The sequence below is a fragment of the Mustela erminea genome, chromosome 3 (genome assembly GCF_009829155.1).
Source record: "Mustela erminea isolate mMusErm1 chromosome 3, mMusErm1.Pri, whole genome shotgun sequence".
NCBI classification, from domain to species: Eukaryota; Metazoa; Chordata; class Mammalia; order Carnivora; family Mustelidae; genus Mustela; species Mustela erminea.
Window position 1 is genome coordinate 88,606,715 of NC_045616.1, and position 20,539 is coordinate 88,627,253.

General features: G+C 41.4%; 1 protein-coding gene across 2 annotated transcripts in view; it reads right to left on the reverse strand.

The window, feature by feature from the left end:
- KDM3B (lysine demethylase 3B) overlaps positions 1-18,416 on the reverse strand; it is a 70,334-nt gene extending 51,918 nt beyond the window's left edge. For both annotated transcript variants that reach the window (XM_032336583.1, XM_032336582.1), the window contains exons 1-2: positions 18,093-18,416; positions 1,718-1,885 (exon numbers count right to left, since the gene is read on the reverse strand). In XM_032336583.1, the coding sequence (XP_032192474.1) occupies positions 1,718-1,885; positions 18,093-18,281 (357 nt within the window). In that variant the 5' untranslated portion in view covers positions 18,282-18,416. The remainder of the gene's footprint in view (positions 1-1,717; positions 1,886-18,092) is intronic.
- Positions 18,417-20,539: the final 2,123 nt, after the last annotated feature.

Sequence of the window (20,539 nt, forward strand, 5' to 3'; positions counted from 1 at the left end):
GGGAAAATAATGAGTTCTTATGGAAAGAAAAGACTTTAAGGATTACATTGTTTCATAGCCTTACTAGGAGAAGGCACTAAAGGTGAAAAAAATTTTTAGAGACAAAGTATCAAATATTATCTAATATAGAAAGTTTCACTACTGGCACAAAATTAGACACAAAGATCAACTGAAAAGAATAAAGAGCCCAGAAATAAACCCATGCTTATAGCTCATATGATCAATTAATCTATGACAAAGGACACGAGAATACATAATAAGGAAAACAGTCTCTTCAACAAATACTATTCGGAAAACTACAGCTACATGCAAAAGAATAAAACTGGACCATTCCCTTACACCAGTACAAAAATAAACTCAAAGTGGATTAAACAGCTAACTGTTAAGACCTGAAACCATAAAAGAACACATAGGCAGTAATTTCGTTGACACTGGCCATAGAAACATTTTTCTTGCTATGTCTCCTCAGGAAAGGGAAAACAAAAGCAAAAAGAAACTACCAACACTACACCAAAATAAAAAGCTTTTGCACAGCAAAGGAAACCATAAACAAAATGACATGGCAACCTACTCTATGGGAGAAGGTATCTGCAGAATGATCTATTACATAAGGGGTCAATATCCAAAATACATAACACCATAAAAATGCTCAAATAATCCAATTAAAAATGGGCAGAGGACCTGAACAGGCAATCTTCCAAAGAAGACATATAGATGCTCAACAGACACATGAGAAGATGTTCAACATCATTCCTCATCGAGGAAATGCAGATCAAACCACAATGAGATACCATCTCAGACCTATCAGAATGGATAGTATCAAAAAGACCAGAAATAACAGGTGAGGATGTGGAAAAAAAGGAACCCTCCTGCCCTGTCAGTGGGAATGTAAACTGTTACAGCTACTGTGGCAAACAGTATGGAAGGTCCTCAAAAAATTTAAAATACAATCATCAGATGATCCATTAATTCCACTACTATGCATTTAACCAGAGAAAACATAAATACTAATTTGAAAAGATACAGGCACTTCTATGGTTCTTGCAGCGTCACTTACAATAGGCAAGAAATAGAAGCAATCTAAATGTCCATCCAAAGATAAATGATTAAGAACACACACAGACATAAAATGGAGTATTATTCATCCATAAAAAAGAATGAGATCTTGTCATTTGTGACAGCATGAATGGACTCAGTGGGTATAATGCTAAGTGAAACAAGTCACAGAAAAGCAAATACCATATGATTTCACACATATGTGGAATTTAACAAACAAAATGAATGAACAAAGAAAAAAAGAGACAAAAACCCCAGACTCTTTAATACAGAGAAAAAATTGGTGGTTGCCAGAAGGGAGGGAGGTCGGGGGCAGGGGTAAAATAAAGAGGATTGAGAGTATACTTACCATGAGTATGATGGGTATGATGAGTACTGAGTAATATGCAGAAATGCTGAATCATTGTATTACACAGTTAAAACTAATATAAACACTATATGTTAATTATACTTCAATAAAACAAAGTAAGTTTCAGAAGAGAAAGGAGAAAAGATCTCCCAGTTTTGCTTTAGTAACTTCAGAATAAAAATATGTTAGGGATAAGCCTGGAGTTTTGGGAATTCTAAAGAGTTCAGCTGTTGGATAAATACCACAGTTACAGTTATAAATAAAATCTTAGGAGTAAAGCCCAAATATGTTCCAAGCCGGTAAGTCACTCACCAGGGCTGGCCACTGTGCGATTGAGACTCGAGTACCCTGGACAAGGACTGGGTCCTTCCGGGGTGCCCATACCAGAGATCCTTCCAGTAGAAGCACAATAACTTCTTCAGCATGAACTTTAACCCAGGAGTGTTGCTTCCAGTTACAGCCATCAAATTCCACAAAGATCTGCAAAAAGAGATGAAAAGGAGTTTGGAGGTCACATATGGAAAAATCCCACACTGTAATAATTAAATCGTGACTAGGAAAAATTCTATGTTGTCGGTTTTTTCAAAAAGATTTATTTATTTCTCTCTTTCTATCTCTCTCTCTCTCTCTCTCACACACACACAAACACATACACAGACAGCAAGAGAGGGAACGCAAGCAGGGAGAGTGGGAGAGGGAGAAGCACGCTTCCCACTGAGCAGGGGGCCTGATTCAGGGCTCCATCCCAGGACCCTGAGATCATGACCTGAGCCAAAGGCAGACACTTAATGACTGAGCCACCCAGGCCCCCCTCTACTAAGTTGTTTTTAAGTTCTTTTTTTTTTTTTTTTTAAGATTTTATTTATTTATTTGACAGAGAGTGATACAGCGAGAGAGGGAACACAAACAGGGGAAGTGGGAGAGGGAGAAGCAGGCTTCCTGAGGATCAGGGAACCCAATGGGCGACTCAATCCCAGGACCCTGGGATCATGACCTGAGCCAAAGGCAGACACTAAACCGACTGAGAAATCCAGGCGCCCCATTTTTAAGTTCTTTTAATGAATTTCAATAAAAAAACAATCTTATTTCACAGAAGGAAGCTGCGCTCAGCTACACTCTAAAAAGGTAGCAGAGTTAAAGAGGCACATCCACAGTTAACAATTTTTAGCCATGATCCTATCGAAATCTTAACTCTTGCCTTCCAATTTACATCTAATGCACACCAGTTGGGGGCTTACTATGTATAAAGCACTGCACTAGGTTCAGAAATAGAGAAATCTAACACATTTCCTGGTCTCAAGGAGCTCATGGTCTAATAGGCTGGACAAAACTTTTTTACACTTCTACTGAAAATGTGAACTTCTTTGATAAATTTTTTTGAATAGGTGATATACGCACATGGTACAAAACTCAAAAGGATAAACAGTGGGGGGAAAAAAAGCTGCCCTCCCAGTTCTGTGTGTGAATTTTTTAAATTACCCCTGCCTGAAGTGATCTCATACCTGTTAGGAGAGGCATGTTATTATCAACAACAAGGCTTTGCTTCCACAAGAGACACTCCACTTTTTGACATATGGTTAAGCAGACAGTGTAAGAAGTTTAGGAAAGTGATTCATATTAAATGAAACTACATTTTCCTAATAAATAGCATGCTTAGGTTTGGCTTTTATATATAAATTGTGACTTCTAAGCATGTTTCACATGCAGCATATAGACCTAGACCTATGCAAATAGGCATCAGTACTTAGAATAGATATACCCAGGTCCTAAGATATAGCTGGTCATAGAAGGGCTAGAGTGTTCGTTCATTTTCACAGAGTTTTAGTTGCCTTTTGGGAAACACAATTAATAAGATGATAAAATATAAATGAAAAAAATCAAGACCAAGAAAACTACAACAGAAGTCACTATCAAAGTATAAAACGAAGACTTAAGCTGGCCCTAAGGATCTATACGGCTATATGACTGAGTGATGTTTTTGGCTCTAAGCTTCTTAAAGGCCAGTTTGAAATGGGAAGTCAGCTGCACAGGTCCCACCTTCTACATCTTTTTCTTTTTCTTTTTGAAAAGATTTTCTTTCTTTATTTGTCAGAGAGAGAGAGAGAGAATGCACAAGCAGGCAGAGTGGCAGGCAGAGGCTCCCTGCTGAGCAAAGAACCTGATGCAGGGCTCAATCCCAGGATGCTGGGATCATGACCTGAGCCGAAGGCAGCAGCTTAACCGAGCCACCCAAGCATCCCTCTTTTGCTTCTTTAAATTAAACTCCACTCCCAACATGGGGCTTAAACCTACAACCTGGAGATCAAGAGTTGCATGTTCTAACCAAGGAAGGAAGCCAAGCGCCCTTCCCACTGTCTAAAAGGAAAATAAAGCAATTACTACTCAGGGAAGCAATGCTTTTCCAACCGTTTGGCACTGTAGGACATTTCTCACAAGAAGCTTCCTAAGTCAACAATGAGTGATGTAGGACAAAGCCAAAATCCGTAGAATAGTGACTTCCAACTAGGAAACATGAAGTTACCAAGATTTTAAGTAGTAGGGACACCAAGCATTTCCTATAGTGAGTACTACATGTGTTCTATATTTTTGTACTATTGTTTTTAAAATATATGTTGATAAGGGCACCTGGGTGGCTCAGTTGGTTAAGTATCTGCCTTCAGTTCAGGCCATGATCTCAGGGTCATGGGACTGAGCCCCACATCGGGCTCTCTGCTCAAGAGGGAGTCTGCTTCTCTCCCTCTGTGCTCTCCTCCCCCACGCAAATAAATAAATAAAATCTTTTTAAAAATGTTGATGACAGAATGAATAAAATTTGAATCTATTAAAACTGTTGCTGAATTCATATCAGCTTTTGTTGGTATACATGTTCTCATCCAGTCAATATACAAAATTATAGGTACAATTATATGAAATTTCAAGACACACTTGAGAAGTGTGAAATCACTTCACAGTAGCCTAGCATTAGGCTTAATCTCTTCACAGGCAATGCATACTTGTGGATATGGAGTGCACTGCTGAAAAGTTATCCCAGAAATTAAATTCATTATATAAAGCTCTAGTTTATTATAATAAGTAAGCTCACTTCTACTTACACACACACACACACAAAGGGGAAAGAAGGCTCAGAAAGCAGAATGATTTTTTACAGAGAAAGAGAATACTGAATTGCAACGTATTTAATATATGAATGGGCTCACTCATATATACATATATGTTCCAAGGGAATAAAACACAACTTCAAATAACTTGCAGACAACTAGAAAGAGATAATCAAATGTACACTTATGGGCAAACTCAGACACCAAGAAAGGTAGGTAGTAGCAGCACAATAAACAAAGGCTGGAGGTAACTTCTAGGAGGCTTGGATTTGAGCATTAGCCCCACTCTATGAACTGCAAAACTGGACAAGTCACTCTTCCCTCCTCAAGCTTTAGCTTCCTGCCTTGTGTTAAGACCCACCTGTCTTACTTCCCTCACACACAGGTTGTGAACTTTAAATAAAGTAATGGATTCAAAAGCACTGTGGTCAATTGCAAAGCACTACTTAGGCAATATAAAGAGAAATAAAGTAAAATAAAGTATGGGGGATGTTCAGAGGCAGGAGAGATCACCTCAGGGTCCTGAGGGACTTATATGGTCTGAGGCAAAAAAAAAAAAAATTCCCAATCAAGTTCTAGGATGGCCGGGACTTTAAAAGCAGACTGTGGAGGAAGGCAATAGGAGATGAGGCTAAAAAACTAAGAGTCAAGGTGGAAGATCCTGAATACCAGGATAAAAAACCAGGGCCTCATCCAGCCGCCAATGAGAGGCATGAGGGTGCTTCAGCGTGTTTGTGTGTGTGTGTGTGTGTGTGTGTGCATTCATGTACACAGGTGCCATTAAAAGGTTTCTAACTGAGGTCAAGATATGAACAGAGCAGTTGGTTTAAGGAAATTCACCTACCTACCAGTGGATATAGATGGACTGGAGTTGGGGGAAGATAAAAGGAAGTGTTCTTCCATGACCCAGAGTGGGAACAGTGAGACTAGGAAAAAAATGACTTGTGCTTATTAGAATCCATGAGTTCTATCACCAAGCTTGATGACTGGCTGGATAAAAGAGTAAAGGAAAATGCAAAAATGACTTGGATTTTGAACAAGAGTGGTACCATTACATAACTGATGTCAGGAGGAGGAGGTGGGCTAAAAGACACACAAGATCTTGCATGACATGTAAAGAAGCATGAAGTATTATATGCCCTGGCTGTGTGTGACTGTGAGTGACACAGCCCTGTACTGGGCATCACTCAGAAAAACAGAGGTTGAGGGTCCATGGTGAGTGATGGCCAGGCACCACACTGCAGTTCTAATCTGCCAACCATATAAAAAGAAATCAACCCATAAGGCACAAAATATAGCAACTCACAAATACAAGAACACTGAAAGAAGTCATTGTACTACAGCTGTAACAATTTTTATTCTTAGTACAAAAGAACTTCAACATTCATAAAGTTAAGATTCAGGAATCCTGTCATCACTTATCTGAAAACATCAGGGAAAAGTTCAGTTATTGGAAAGCCAGATCTCACTTAACTTAAGGGAAATTATCTCTCAATCCACCTGGGCAAAGGACATATATGGAATAAAGTATTTACTTTGAAAAGAACAGCAGTGCTCTATGCTCTGGGATCAAGCTATACCTCACAGCTAACAATATGAATTTGTTCTAAGAGCAATATGGAGGGGTGCGTAGGTGGCGCAGTCAGTTAAGCGTCTAATTCTTGGTTTGACCTCAGGTCCTGATCTCAGGGTCCTGAGATGGAGCCCCCTGTGGTAAGATAGGGCTCTGTAGTCAGTACAGAGTCCACTTGGGATTTCCTCTCCTTCTGCCCCTCCCCACCACTTGCTTGATTGCTCTCTCTCCAAAGTAAGTCTTTAGAAAAAGGAAAATAAAGAGCAATATGGAATGTAAACATATTCTCTGAACAGCGAGGCTTATTTTTGGCCCTAGCACTGTGCTTTACTTCCTACCTAGAGTAATAGAAGAAGTTAGAACATATAAGTAAATAATCATTTCAGATCAAAGTACCTAGAATATGAACTCTTAAAATGGTAGTGGCTAGGCCACAGAACAGGGGAAGGGATATAAACTAACAAAAATCAATGATTGTGGCTGGACTGAGTTAGAGATGACTAAGGCAGGTTGATCAACTGAACAGAATAAGACTAAGACAGTTTGAGTTGATTATTTAAAGTCTTTAAAAAATTTTTACTATTAGAAGTAGCAAATAGAACTACACATGCTACAGCTAAAATCCAAGGACTAGATGTAAAATATTTCATTAGTTAAAGAAAGTTAGTGGTAACACTCTTGTTTTTATTTCAAAATTCCTTTTATGGTATCTAAGTGATTTACATTTATTTTAGTGACATTAAAATAAAAGAAATTCTTTAATAAAATCAATTAATTTGGGGGCACCTGGGTCTATCAGTGGGTTGGGCCTCTGCCTTTGTCTCAGGTCACAATCTCAAGGTCCCAGGATGGAGCCCCGCATTAGGCTCTCTACTCAGCAGGGAGCCTGCTCCACCCCCCCCACCCTCCCACCCCCGCCCCCACCTGCCTCTCTGCCTGCTTGTGATCTCTGTTAAATAAATAAATAAATAAATAAAATCTTTTAAAAAGATCGATTAATTTCTCCTAAGATTGATAACATCAATAGTAGTAACCCGGGTAATATAAGTTTTCATGTTTATTGTTTAATCATCAATTTGGATTCTGTTTCTCCCTAAGGCCATTTTTCCTACAATTAATAAAATTTATTTACTCTCAACAGAAACAGAACACTTCTTATGTAAATGTATAGCATTTACTGGGGCCAAGAATACCAAGGTGAATAAAGCTAGCAACTGACAGGAGGGACTCATCTGTTAACTCAGATGAGTTAAGAGAGGTACAGAAATGATTAGAGAGGGGCGCCTGGGTGGCTCAGTCGTTAAGCATCTGGCTTCCACTCGGGTAATGATTTTACAGTCCTGGGATCAAGCCCTGCATTGGGCTCTCTGCTTAGCAGGAACCATGCTTCTCCCCCTCCCACTGCCCCTGTTTGTGTTCCCTTTCTACCTGTGTCTGTCTCTGTCAAATAAATAAATAAAATCTTAAAAAAAAAAAAACACAAAAAAACCCCCAAAATGATTACAGAGCAGGACACCTGGGTGGCTCAGTCTGTTAAGCCTCTGCGTTTGGCTCACGTCATGATCCCAGGGTCCTGAGATAAAGTCCCACATTGGGGTCAACATGGAGCCTGCTTCTCCCTCTGACCCTCCCCACCGCTCATGCTCGTGCTCTCTCTCTCCCCTCTTTGACAAATAAATAAAACCTTAAATGAAAAAAAAAAAAGAAAAAAGAAAAAAGAAATGATTACAGAGCTATGTAACAAGGGCAGTAACAAAGATCCGAACATGATACATTAGGCCAGAAAAGGCATCTGCCTTGAGAAACTAGAACAGTTTCACAGAAAAGGTAGTAAGTAGTACCCAAGCTGGGTCTTAAAGGACAAGCATTCTGGCAGAGAAAGAAGAGAAGACTTACAGGAGGTACAAAGGAAAAGAAACAAAAGTAGATTAAGTGTTCTAGGCAGCAGCCATAGGATTAGTAAGTAAGCTGTAAGGGCTCTGATTGGCATGTTAGTGCATGATGCATTGAAATCTGGTGGCAAAGGTGTCTTGTTTGGCCAGTAGAGTGGGATTTTGTTGTTGTTGTTGGTTTGTTTTTAATATGCACTGAACATCTTTAGGCAGTGTCTGCACTCCCCAGTTACCAATCTCCACTATACTTTCTGGTCTGTCACCTAGCTATTTTCATAAGCCTGCTACCCTGGACACATGTGGGTTTACGTTCCCAGAAATAGGCTTTGGGGGAGTCACTGATAGTTTTAAAGGGGCAGGGGGAAGACATCGTAAAATGCTTTATAAAGATAATGCCATTTTGGGGAAAAACTTCTCAATGCTCAGTTTAAAATAGATCAAAATAAAAATTACAAAGTATTTTAATATTAGATGAATGGCTAAACACACTTTACTCAGACTATGAAACAGTACTGAGAAGTTTTTAAAAAATGTACATCTAAAACACTAACAAGGAAAGATCTCCAAGATGTATTATATGCAAAAGAGCTGGCTGCAGGGGCATCTGGGTGGAGTATCTAACTTCAGCTTGGGTAGTGGTCCTAGGATCAAGCCCTGCATCAGGCTCCCAGCTCAGCAAGGAGTCTGCTTATGCCTCTGCCCCTCCAATTGTTCTCTGTCAAATAAATATCTTAAAAAAAAAAAAAAAAAAAAGCCGGTTGCAGATTTGGGGGAGGGGTGGCAGTGAGAGAAGGGAAGGATTGGGACAAAAGGGATAATAGTATTTTAGCCTTAATCAGTAAATGCTCCTTCTTCTTTAAAAAAAAAAAAGTATTCATGTAATGCTAAAATAATACTTCTTTTGTTGTTGTTGTTTCAGATTTTATTTATTTGAGAGAGAGACACAGTGAGAGAGGAAAACAAGCAGGGGGAATGGGCGAGGGTGAAGCAGGCTTCCCGTGGAGCAGGGAGCCCCACGTAGGGCTTGATCTCAGGACTCTGGGATCATGACCTGAGTAGGGCTTGATCCCAGGACTCTGGGATCATGACCGGAGCTGTAAGGCAGATGCTTAATGACGGAGCCACCCAGGCAACTCACTACTTTTTAAAAGGGAAAGAATGAACATTGGGAACAGGGTGGAAGATTAATTACAGAGAGAAGAAACTAAAGGCAGGGAGACCAATTACAAAGCCATGACAATGCAGGAAAGAGATGAAAAAGGCCTAACCCCATAAGGCTGTATGAAGGGAAAAGTTTATTTGAGAAGCCACAGAGATAAAAGTAACAGGATATGGTGATGACTGAGAGTAAGGGAATTGGAAGACTAACTCAACTCCCAAGGTCCCTAAATTTTCTTTTCCAATTTTCTACCTACATTTTGTTCAAAAAGGACAACAGGTCCAAAATGGAGTCACCTGTGCTAAGCCCAGGTCATCAAACCACAACAAAACCTCTCTAGAGAATGGAATCTTAAACCAGTAAATCTAGAATTACCTGGTCAGTACTAGTGAGGTAATCAGCCTGATAGACCCCTACTGTCCCCCCTCAAGGAAAGTGGCCTTGTCTGAAACAATCAGCTCTTTGCTAGAATAACTTCTTTGTCCAACCTCCTTCTGCCTATAAAAGTCTTTCACTTTGCACAGCTCTCTGGAGTTCCTTTCTATTAGCCACAAGGGTTGCTGCCTGATTCAGTTATTGTCGAATAAAGCCAGTAAGATCTATAAAATCTACCAGCTGAATTTTGTTTTCTTAAGGATTCTAAACAAAATGTAAAGTCCGCTTCAAATGATTTTACAGGGGTGCCTGGGTGGCTCAGTAGGTTAAGCCTCTGCCTTCGGCTCGGCTCGGGCCCTGATCTCAGAGGGTCCTCCCTGATCTCAGGGTCCTCAGATGGGAGTTCCGCATTGTGCTCTCTGCTCAGCAGGGGGTCTGCCTATCCCCACCCCCGCCTCTCTATTTGTGAACTCTCTCACTCTCTGTCAAAATAAATAAATAAAATCTTTTTTAAAAAATGACTTTACAAAGCTGTGGGATATCTCGACAGCCAAGGTGGGGAATGATGCATGCCTAGAAGACAGCAGTTTTCAGGGGCGCCTGGGTGGCTCAGTGGGTTAAAGCCTCTGCCTTCGGCTTAGGTCATGATCCCAGGGTCCTGGGATCGAGCCCCACATCGGGCTCTCTGCTCAGCGGGGAGCCTGCTTCCCCCTCTCTCTCTCTGCCTGCCTCTGCCTACTTGTGATGTCTGTCTGTCAAATAAATAAGTAAAACCTTAAAAAAAAAAAAAAAGACAGCAGTTTTCAAACAAAAAGCAATTTTCTCTATATTCCTTTGATCATGAGATAGCTTCCTAACAATTAACCCTATTCACCACCTCAAACCTCCCCCTACTTTCTAATATCCACAATAAATTAGATGTTAAGTACTTGAGTACTGTAGGGGTAATGAGAATAAAAACTCAAGCATATATACATATATTGTGTTTTTAGGGCCTGTGGAATCACAAAGATCTGGGTTTGCATCCCAACTTCCTCATTTCTTAGCTGTGTAGCCCAGGGCAAGTCACTTTAGCCTCTTTGCGCCTCACTTCCTTTGACTATAAATAGGGACAGTAAGTATCTCAAAGGATTGTCTGAGGATTAAATGAAATAAAAGCATAAAAGGCCTAGCAGACTTTGGGCTCCGGATAAACTTGCATTCCATAAGAAACTCACACTACTGGTCTGATTATAACTGATAAAAGAAAAAAATGTTATCTATCAAGAATCTTAAATATGTGCACACTCCGTGTCTCCATAATAATACCTTCAGCAATAATCCTGGGAAATAACCCTAAACACAGGATAGGCTTTAGTCACAAAAATGCTCAACACAGCATAACTGGTAAAACCTAAAATCTGAAACAATTTCAATATTCAATGAAAGAGGAAGAGTTAAATTATCCAGCCAATAAAAATTGTAGAATTTTCTTAGACAATTTTATTGTTTTCCTTTCAGTTATGAGAGCAATACATGTTATCTTTGGAAAATAAATAAGGGCACAAAGAAAATTAAAATCACAATATACAAAAGTTTTCAGTAACACAGGAAAATTACTACATTAAGTAAAAAAGCAAAACACAAAATTGAAAATACAGTATGAATTCGACTTTTAACAATTCTAAAAAAGAGGTTAGATGTCAAAACATAAACAGCAGTTTCTAATCAGTTGTGATGTACAGAGGCTACTTTTAAAATTACCCTCAAAATAATTTCTTCATTTTTGTATCATAGGCATGCATTACCTGAGAATCACAAAAATAAAACATCTAATGCTTCTAATCTAACAAGTCAGATGTAAGTCACGAAAACCAGGGGACAATGGACCTGGGACTGGAGTCCCAAGTTAAGATTCCAATAATCTCAAGACAAAAAAATTAGCAGAGTCCATATCAACAGAAATATGTAACACAAAAATTAAAGGTCAATTATAAACACCTTATAACAGGAAGCCACAGAGTAGAAATTCCATAATAAATCAGATGTGAAAGTTAATCTAATACCGGCTTCTAAATATTATTTTTAAGATATGATAGTCAGAAAAGGCCTCTTAAAATAATAACAGAAAAATGCATGTTCTGTTCTTGATGGAACTTACAATTTAGTAGGGGAGATGAGCTATATATCTTGTTATCTATCTATAAGAAGAAAAACTGTGATTAATATTCCAAAGAGGCAAATAACAAAGTACTAAAGGAGCAAAGAAAAAAAAAACTAGCATGCTGGAGATTCAGACAGGCTTTACAGAACTGGTAGAACCTGGAACAGACAGGCTTTCTCTTCTTATAGGATTTCAATGGTTAACATTAAAGCAAAGGGGAGGGGGCCCTGAGTGTCTCAGTGGGTTAAGGCCTCTGCCTTCCGCTCAGGTCATGATCCCAGGGTCCTGGGAGCCCCGCATTGGGCTCTCTGCTCAGCAGCGAGCCTGCTTCCCCCACTCTCTCTGCCTGCCTCTCTGCCTACTTGTGATCTCTGTCAAACAAATAAATAAAATCTTAAAAAAAAAAAAAAAGAAAGAAAGCAAGCAGTAGAAGGCAGAAAGTATTAAGTGCAAGATCACTGAATCAGGGATGCTTGCTATAAATATCCTTTTGGCAACATCCAATTTCCCCCATTCGATTCTTTGCACGCCAAGGGTCCTTCTTATCTGTAATTTGGTCTCTTGAGTAGATTAGGAGGGGGCTCTGTGCAGATCTCTGGATAGGTGTATCTCCCACTGTAAATTAATAACCTTATATGACAATTTACGAATCAGTCTCCAGAGAATTTGGTTAGTGAGAAGCGGTTCCCTAGAGCCTGATTATCCCTGAACACACATACAAAAATGGAGTTTTTGCCCTTGCAAAACTGAGAGAGGTCATACTATATGAGTCACTACTGAACAATCAGGCAGGTTTTATCCATCTACAGAACAAGGGTAAAAGACACTTTGGCAGTTGGGGCAGTTGGGTAGGGAGGGCTTAAAAACCACCAACATGTTAAAGGGAGTGGAAAACTGAGATGCAGCAACAGGTGTTGTATCCCCCAGGCCTTGTGGAAGCAAAGCCTACAGGAATCAACTCCGGCTGTTGAGAAAATCACTAACAACAGACAAGGCCACGTTATTTACCCAACCATTTAGGGGAAGGGAAGTGGGGAACTGAATCAGCCAGAACAAGTTGGAAATAAGAACTCAGCAAGTGAGTACTGAAGGAGGGAATGAGTCCTTGGCAGGTGGGGAATTAGTGAAGGAACTCTTAGAAATAAGTGGGTAATTAAGAGGAAAGATCTGATTGTGTAGTAAAGGGAGAGGATGCTGGATGGACAAAATGACAAGTGTATGTGATCACTGGTGAATATACTACACAGCTCTAGAATAAACAGAATGCAAACACAAAGTAAGAGACAACTGTTAACAATTATACACACAAGACAAAGTTAAAAAGAAAAGAACAATATGAAGCACCTGAGTGCCTGAAAAACTCAAGGATGGCTCAATGTCTCAAAAATAGATCTCCTCCTCTAAGAGAATTAAGATGAAATGCGTGGGGCGCCTGGGTGGCTCAGTGGGTTAAGCCGCTGCCTTCGGCTCAGGTCATGATCTCAGGGTCCTGGGATCGAGTCCCACATCGGGCTCTCTGCTCAGTGGGGAGCCTGCTTCCCTCTCGCTCTCTGCCTGCCTCTCTACCTACTTGTGATCTCTCTCTGTCAAATAAATAAATAAAATCTTAAAAAAAAAAATGAAATGTGCAGTTAGAGGGGCTCACACTTAAACATTACATATTCATGTATACAATCTCACTTTTATTTAACGTTCTCTAAACCTTACACCGATCCACAAAACCATATACTATTTACTTTAATAAACAGCTTATCACGTATCATGCAGATTTTTATTGAATTTCTGAAATTATAAGAGAAGGACACTTAAGGATGATCATTAACATCCATAAACTCCCATTTCAATTAGGGTTGGAGTTCTAGGTTTGTATGAACACAGGTTGAGACTGTGGACTGGAAATATGGTATTGTCCTGGACCTGATTATAATCATTACATTACCTACAAACAAAGTAGAGAGGTATTTTAAAGTGCACCTAACCTGAGACTACGAGGACGACGTAAAACAATAAGGCAGATCCAGATAAGCTCTCATTCCTCTTGGAAGACTCCCAGATAGAAGAAACATGGTACTAGTCTGGACACTGCTACAATTACTACATTATCTGGAATCAAAGGAAAGTAGTACTTGAGAGTCCACCTTTCCTCCAGATAAAGATGAAAGATTGAGGGATAAAGAAATAAGGCAGATGTGCTTTCACTCCTCTTCCAAGTTCTGGATAGCTGTGATAGCTACGATCAACACATTCAAAACAAATCAGTGCTAATAAAGACATCAATTAATTCTAAGAAACAGCAAGAAAAGGGCAGTTTACTTAATAAAATTGGTGCTGCCATCATTGGTTACTCAGTAGGAAGCATGTTAGATCCCCCACCTCACATGCCATTTGCAAAAATATTACAGGTGGACCATAGATCTCAAGGTAAAAATAAAGAAAAACTGAACAACATTTATATAGGCTCAAGATAGGGGAGCTATCCCCAAGCAAGTAACCCAGAAGCCATTAAGAAAAGTCCAAGAGATCTGTTTATAACAAACATTTTGTTTTTCTATATGGCAAGACAACTCATCAAGTCAGAAGATGAAGAAGAGAAAATAACTGCAATACACTTGTGAAGTAAAGGGGTTCCTATCCTGAAAATGCACAGAACTTGTATGGAGTGGTAAGACACCTCCTACTTTTTTTTTTTCAAATGGGCAAAAGATAGCCATAGAACTCATTAAAAAAAAAACAAAAAACAAAAAAAAACCAACAGCCAATAAACATAGAAAAAAACTAGTAGTCATGAAATTGCTGTATTATTCTTCACCCACTGGAGTGCCAAAAATGACAAAGACTGATGATGGCAAAGGTAAAAGGGAAAGCAGCACTGCATGCACACAATGCTGGTGGGATTATGAAATGCTATCATCTTACTAGAAAATAACCTCGCATTACCTAATAAAATAAAAGATGCATATACTCCTATAGCTCCTAACCCACTCCTGAATCTCTAAACTACAGAAATAAAACCATAATTATACAAGATATACGCCCAAGCTTATTAACCACAGTATTATTTGTAATACCAAAAATTTTTTCAGTATCTTGAACAGCATGAAGAGGAATGACATAACAAATGATGGTACATCTATTCTATGAAATACAATGTAGTTACCTAAAAGGATGAGTAAGATCTATAGGTATCGATACCCATGGTATAATGTTGAATGGAAATAAAGACAGGGGCACCTGGCTGGCTCAGGTGGTAGAGCCTGCAACTCTTGACCTCAGGGGTTGTAAGTTCTGAGCCCATGTTGGGTATAGAGATTCTTTAAAAAGAAAATTAAAAACAACAACAACAACAAAACAAAAAAACAACAACAAAAAAGCCAGAGTCCTTACTTAAAAGAGTAGGGGGGGAAGCAGGCTGCAGATATCGTGCAGTGTGATACCATCTGATAAAAAAAAAAGCAACCTTTTGTATATAGATGAATGTTTCTATATTTTTTGTACTACTGTTAAGTTGAGCAAAGCCTTCTTTTACAAGTGGAAGACTGTGAGAGCTAGATTGTTGGCTTTCCCTGTGTATACTTTTCGTTGTTTGACATTCGACAAACCAGAAGTCTTGATTTTTCACACACACACACACACACAGGAAAAGGAAAACCCTTTTTTTTTTTTTTTTTTTTGGTGTTTTATCTACCATCCCTACATATATGAAGGTCCCAAGGTCTCTGCAACTCATGTGAACCAATAATGATTTAAAACACAAAGAGGACAGACTTAAGAGTCAGAAAATAAATGCATAAAAATCCATTAAGCTAATCTTGCAACAAGACTATTTTTTTAAAAAAACCAGCCTATTTAGAAACACAAATAAAACTACTATTCCATGGAGGGCAGGGAGGTTTTTTCCCTATTACATCTAAAAATCTCAGTAGTTACTTGTTAGCATAGCTTTGATGAAGATGGCCACTATAAAATCCTTATCAAGAAAATTCCCAATCAACAGGACCCTGACTTTTTGTTTTTCATATTTCATTTTAAGGTAGTACATGGCTTTGGTATTGTTTTCCAGAAAAGGGTTAACTAAATGGAGAAGGGCTACATTTTGAAACATTTCAGCATTATAAAGTATTTAGAAAGAGGGTATTAATGGAGCCTAAAACTGAGAAGTGTTTTCAATCACTTCAAAAACTCATTCATCCAACCCTCAATTACTCATCCTTAACAGGGGGCGCCCTGCTATGCATTACTCAAAACCAAGCATGCCTGAAAACATCTTAAACTAACTGAATGAAAATCTGCCCAATCACAGACCAGCTGCTTGAAAACTCCACCCTTGAGTACAGGAAGAACACTTTTGATTGGAAGACGGTTGTGTTTACTACGGTGTGTGGTGCAAATTGGGAAGGCCCACATGTCTAGGGTCCAAAGGAAAACTCTTAATGAAAAAGAAGAACAAACGTCCAGTTCTCATCCTAGACTAGTCATTGTCATTAATAGAACCTCAATATAGCACCTGCAATTCTTGAGCAATTTTGCAAACTGGTGAAAAATTCTAAAGGCTCTGAGTTTTGGTTGTGGTTGTTTTCTCATCTATATCCCTTGATAAATACACAGGACAAGCTTGTTTATCCTCAAAACCCTAATCTGCCTTTGCTTCTGTATGTATACAGTTCCATGCAAGACCTCAGCAGTTCTAACATAGGCTTGGCTTTAATTTCCAAGAATCACTGCAACTTTTTACTTGGTTTGAGAAACCAATTCAATGAGGCCAGTGGTAAAATTATTCAGTATTTAGCTTAGTAGGTGTCCAGCATTTCAGGGAGCTTCAAAAACCTCTGCCCTTAGGAAGCCCAGCAAAAAACAAAGTGAATGGGTAGCCATTTCAGGTGCAGAGCTCATTAGCAATTCATCTGATGGTGGAAACAACTAGAATATAAAATTCCGACTGAAAAGATAGGGCTTGCTAGGCCGTTGGTCAAAGTATGCATATAATGGTGGATCTTCATTATGTTTTGCATTTATGGGAGTGAATTACTGGCTCTCAGAGAGACACCTCTCCCCCACCTCAACCTAGAAAGCAGTCTTTTGAAGAAAGCACGGAGGAATTTAAATCCAAATCCCCTTCTTAATCATCATCCTCATTCCCTTATATTTCTGGTATCTTTTTACAAATTCGCCCCACTGAAGCCTCATAAATGTCCAAGCAGCCTTTTCTTATTTAGCATGGAGAAAAGATCAAAGAATGTGAACTCAAGTAGCAGAAGCAAAGGCTAAGCCAGTCGCAAGCCAAACAACCCATAAAGCTTGATAAGGGGGAGAGGAAAAAGCCTAACACGACTAATCAATAAATAGAAAAATGGGTATGAGAAACCTACAATATTAATATCAAATCTCTCCAAATCATTCCAATTTATAGCAAATACAATATCTGCAGGAGCAAGTTCATCACGAAAATTTACCTTCTGCCTGCTGATGTATTACATTCCAAAAGAATCTCCCTATTTTAAGAGTATCTTAACAGAGAATCTAGGGCCGCTACCAGAATGAGGAACTAAAGGGGCTTGCCAAAGCTCAAAGACAGTATTTTGCCGCCACATTAGCAAAAATAACACAACGCACCCAAATACTAGTTAAGTTCTATTTTACTGAACAACTTTAATCACAAAATATACCAAGGCAAGTATTCAAAAGCGCCCAAGCTCCAACACAAAGTTTCAAAACAAAACCTCTCCCAGGGCCGAGCAGGGAGCAAAAAAGCACCACCTAAGCAGCCCCATTCGGCTGCTAAGACACATCTCAAACTTATCAAAAACAGCCACAACTGCAGCTCCTGTCACCCAGAAGCTCAAAGAGAAAGGAGCCCTAAGAGAATCTCAAGAGCTGGCCTTTCTGGAGACCGCCAGGCCGAGCCCGGCTCAGACAAGGAGGAAGTAACTGCCAGATAAAAAAGCCCCGAGCAGCTCCGAGTGCAGCCTCTGTGCCTCCCACAATTGCCCACATTCCCGCCCCACTCGGGGCTCCGGGAGGAAGGGAACAGGGCGCAGGTTTCCAGGGAGGCTGGGAACTACAGGTCCGCGTCTTTCAGGACGTAGCTACAGCACCAGTCGAACTCTGAGGGGCCCGGGCTCCCAGGATTCGGGAGCCTGCTCCCAAGGCGTGTTTGGGGGGGGGTACGCTGAGAAAGGGGTCCCTCAGGAGGCGGGGCCTCCCGCGTGGAGGCGGCAGCTCCTGGCGCCCTGGCCGCCCCCCCGGGGGAAACCGGGGCGCGCACCCCGACGCGGAAGCCATGCCGGCCAGCGCAAGGGGTGCTGAGGAGCCGGTGGGGGGCGCTAAGGAGATCTGGGGGCGCAGAACTGGGTCACCCCCACCCCACCGCCCCCTCACAAAGGCCCCCGGGGAGGCCGCCCGCAGGCCCAGCAGCCCCGGCCTCAAGTGCCCGCCTCGGCCGCCACTCACCGCTAGGTCCTGGGGCACCGCCCCGCTCATGGCCCGCACCGTGCCGGCCCGCCAGGCCCGAGTGCGCAGCGCAGGCCCCGGATCTCCGCCCGCCGCCGCCGCGGGGACCGAGGCCGAGGACGAGGCCGCGGTATCCGCGAACAGAAGCAGCAGCCGTTTGCCCACCGGGGAGGCCGCGGCGTCCGCCATCGTCAGGGCCGGCCAGACCCGCGCTCCCGCCCGCCGCCTCCCACCACCTCTGCCGCTGAGCGCCCGATCCGCCCGCAAGGCCTCCCTCCGCACCACCCGCGGCCGCGGCTCCCCCCCACCCCCCCCAACAGCCACCACCAACCACCGGCGCCGCGCAGCGCCCCCCGTGGCCGGGAGCGGAGCCGCAGCCCGGGCCCCGCACAGCGCCCCCCGCGCTCCGGAGCGGGGCGGCAGCTCCGGGCCCCTCGCAGCGCTCCGCCCCAACCTCCCCGGGGCCTGCAGTGCCCCCTGCGGCAGGGAGGGGAATTGCAGTTCCGGCCGGGGTGGGAAAGTGGGCGTGTCCTTCAGTCTTCCATGGCACCATCCTGGTCCCAACCTTCCTTCTGGGGGGTACCATATGTGAGAAGGCTTTAGCTTGGCCGCCTTGGACACCAAAGACTTTTACTGGGGGCGGGGGGGGTGGTTCAGGGGCAAGGCATCTAGGGTTGGTGTTTTGAGCCAAGCAGTTAACACCCCAATACCTACTGATTTCCTATCCGGAAAATAGGCCCTACCATTCCTGTCACTATTTCTTAGGAAACTTTCCCCATTGGCCTATGGGACACATATCCTTCTTTTCACTGGTCCATAACATAGTACCATCCTATTCTATACTACCAGTACCTCATGGGTTCCTTTCCAACTGACCAATGACCTACATCCTGTGGAGGTTGTAATACCACTCTTCCCACTGGGTGAAGGCCCATGTGCTTCCAACATCCTGGTATTTTGACCTAAAGTCATGGAACTTCTTCCCTTTCCAAGTCTACCAGTGTTATTAGTTACAGATATTTCTCAGTTAAACTTTGAGGGGAATTGGAATGAAACCAGCAATAAAGAGATTCTCTTCTCTGCTTCAGTAGCACCTCATCTTACCACGCAAGTAGTGGGAGTGGAGGCAAAGAAAATCCCATCATTCCCATCTCAATTCATTTAATATAGGTATGGGAGATTGGTAACTCCTGACAGAAAAGGGACAGTAGAGAAGGGAAGATACTGAAATTTTGGCCCAGATGGTCTTGCACACCAGGCAATGGGAAACCTCAATCATTACCATTGGTAGTATCAGATTAGCACAGGTTGCATAGTTTTATGGATGCAGAATGAGTATATATGGAAGTAGGTACAAACCAGAAAGACAAAGGGTCTAGAAACAATCCTTGATTGTTATCCTAAAAGTAACCATTTCGAGTGCCTGGGTGGCTCAGTGGGTTAAGCCTCTGCCTTCGGCTCAGGTCATGATCTGAGTTCTGGGATCAAGTCCCGCATCTGGCTCTCTGCTCTGCACGGAGCCTGCTTCTTCCTCTCTCTCTCTCTCTACTCCCTCTCTCTTTCTGTGTCTACTTGTGATCTCTGTCAAATAAATAAAATCTTTAAAAAAAAAAAGAAGTAACCATTTCTTTCAATGATCTGCCCTACAGAGTAGTAGATGGTTTTTTCTCTAAGACTTATGTGCCTACACAGTTAACTCCTGTCTATACCTTTCCTTTACCCTTGACATACTTTTCTTGCAGCAAAGGTCCAGGGCTCCAAAAGGGAGTAGGCAGCAACTACTGACTTTAGAAAAAGTATGAAACCTCTTGGGAAGTCATTCTAGAACTAACCCTGTGGAGCACTAAGGAAACATTTCCTTGAATTTTTTCTCTCCCTATTCCTTGGAACTTCCATCTCAGCTGAGGCCTAAATCAAAATGCTTTCCTGGGCCAAGAGACATCTCTCAAAGCACATGGCCCACAAACTATAGTTGGTAAGAGGAGAACAAGGGTGAATTCCTAAGACCTGGTGGCTGCCCTTCAGGTTTTCTACCAAAATTCACTGTTGGGATTTTCTCCTGTATGGAGCTCTAATTATTGCCCCAGTGTTCAAAACTGGTTTCTCAGCACCAGAGACAGTAATGTGCCTAAGTTCAGGGATGAGAAGGCAAAGATGAGAAATTCATTGAACAAATATGGCAGGTCTTTTCATGTGCCAGTAACTTTAAACATTAAACAAAACATTAAACAAAACCCTTGTCCTCATGGAATTTACATTCTTTCCTATACTAGCAGGACTTCAAGAATGAAAAATGAAATCTCACTTTGCCTTACAGAAAATAAACAGTATAAAAACCTAACAACAACAACAAAACGAACATAAGGGTTTGAAAAAAAGCAAAGTCACTTTAGATGTTCAAACTTTACCCTTGCTCAAACAGTAGGTGAAATGAAACAGCAGAAGTT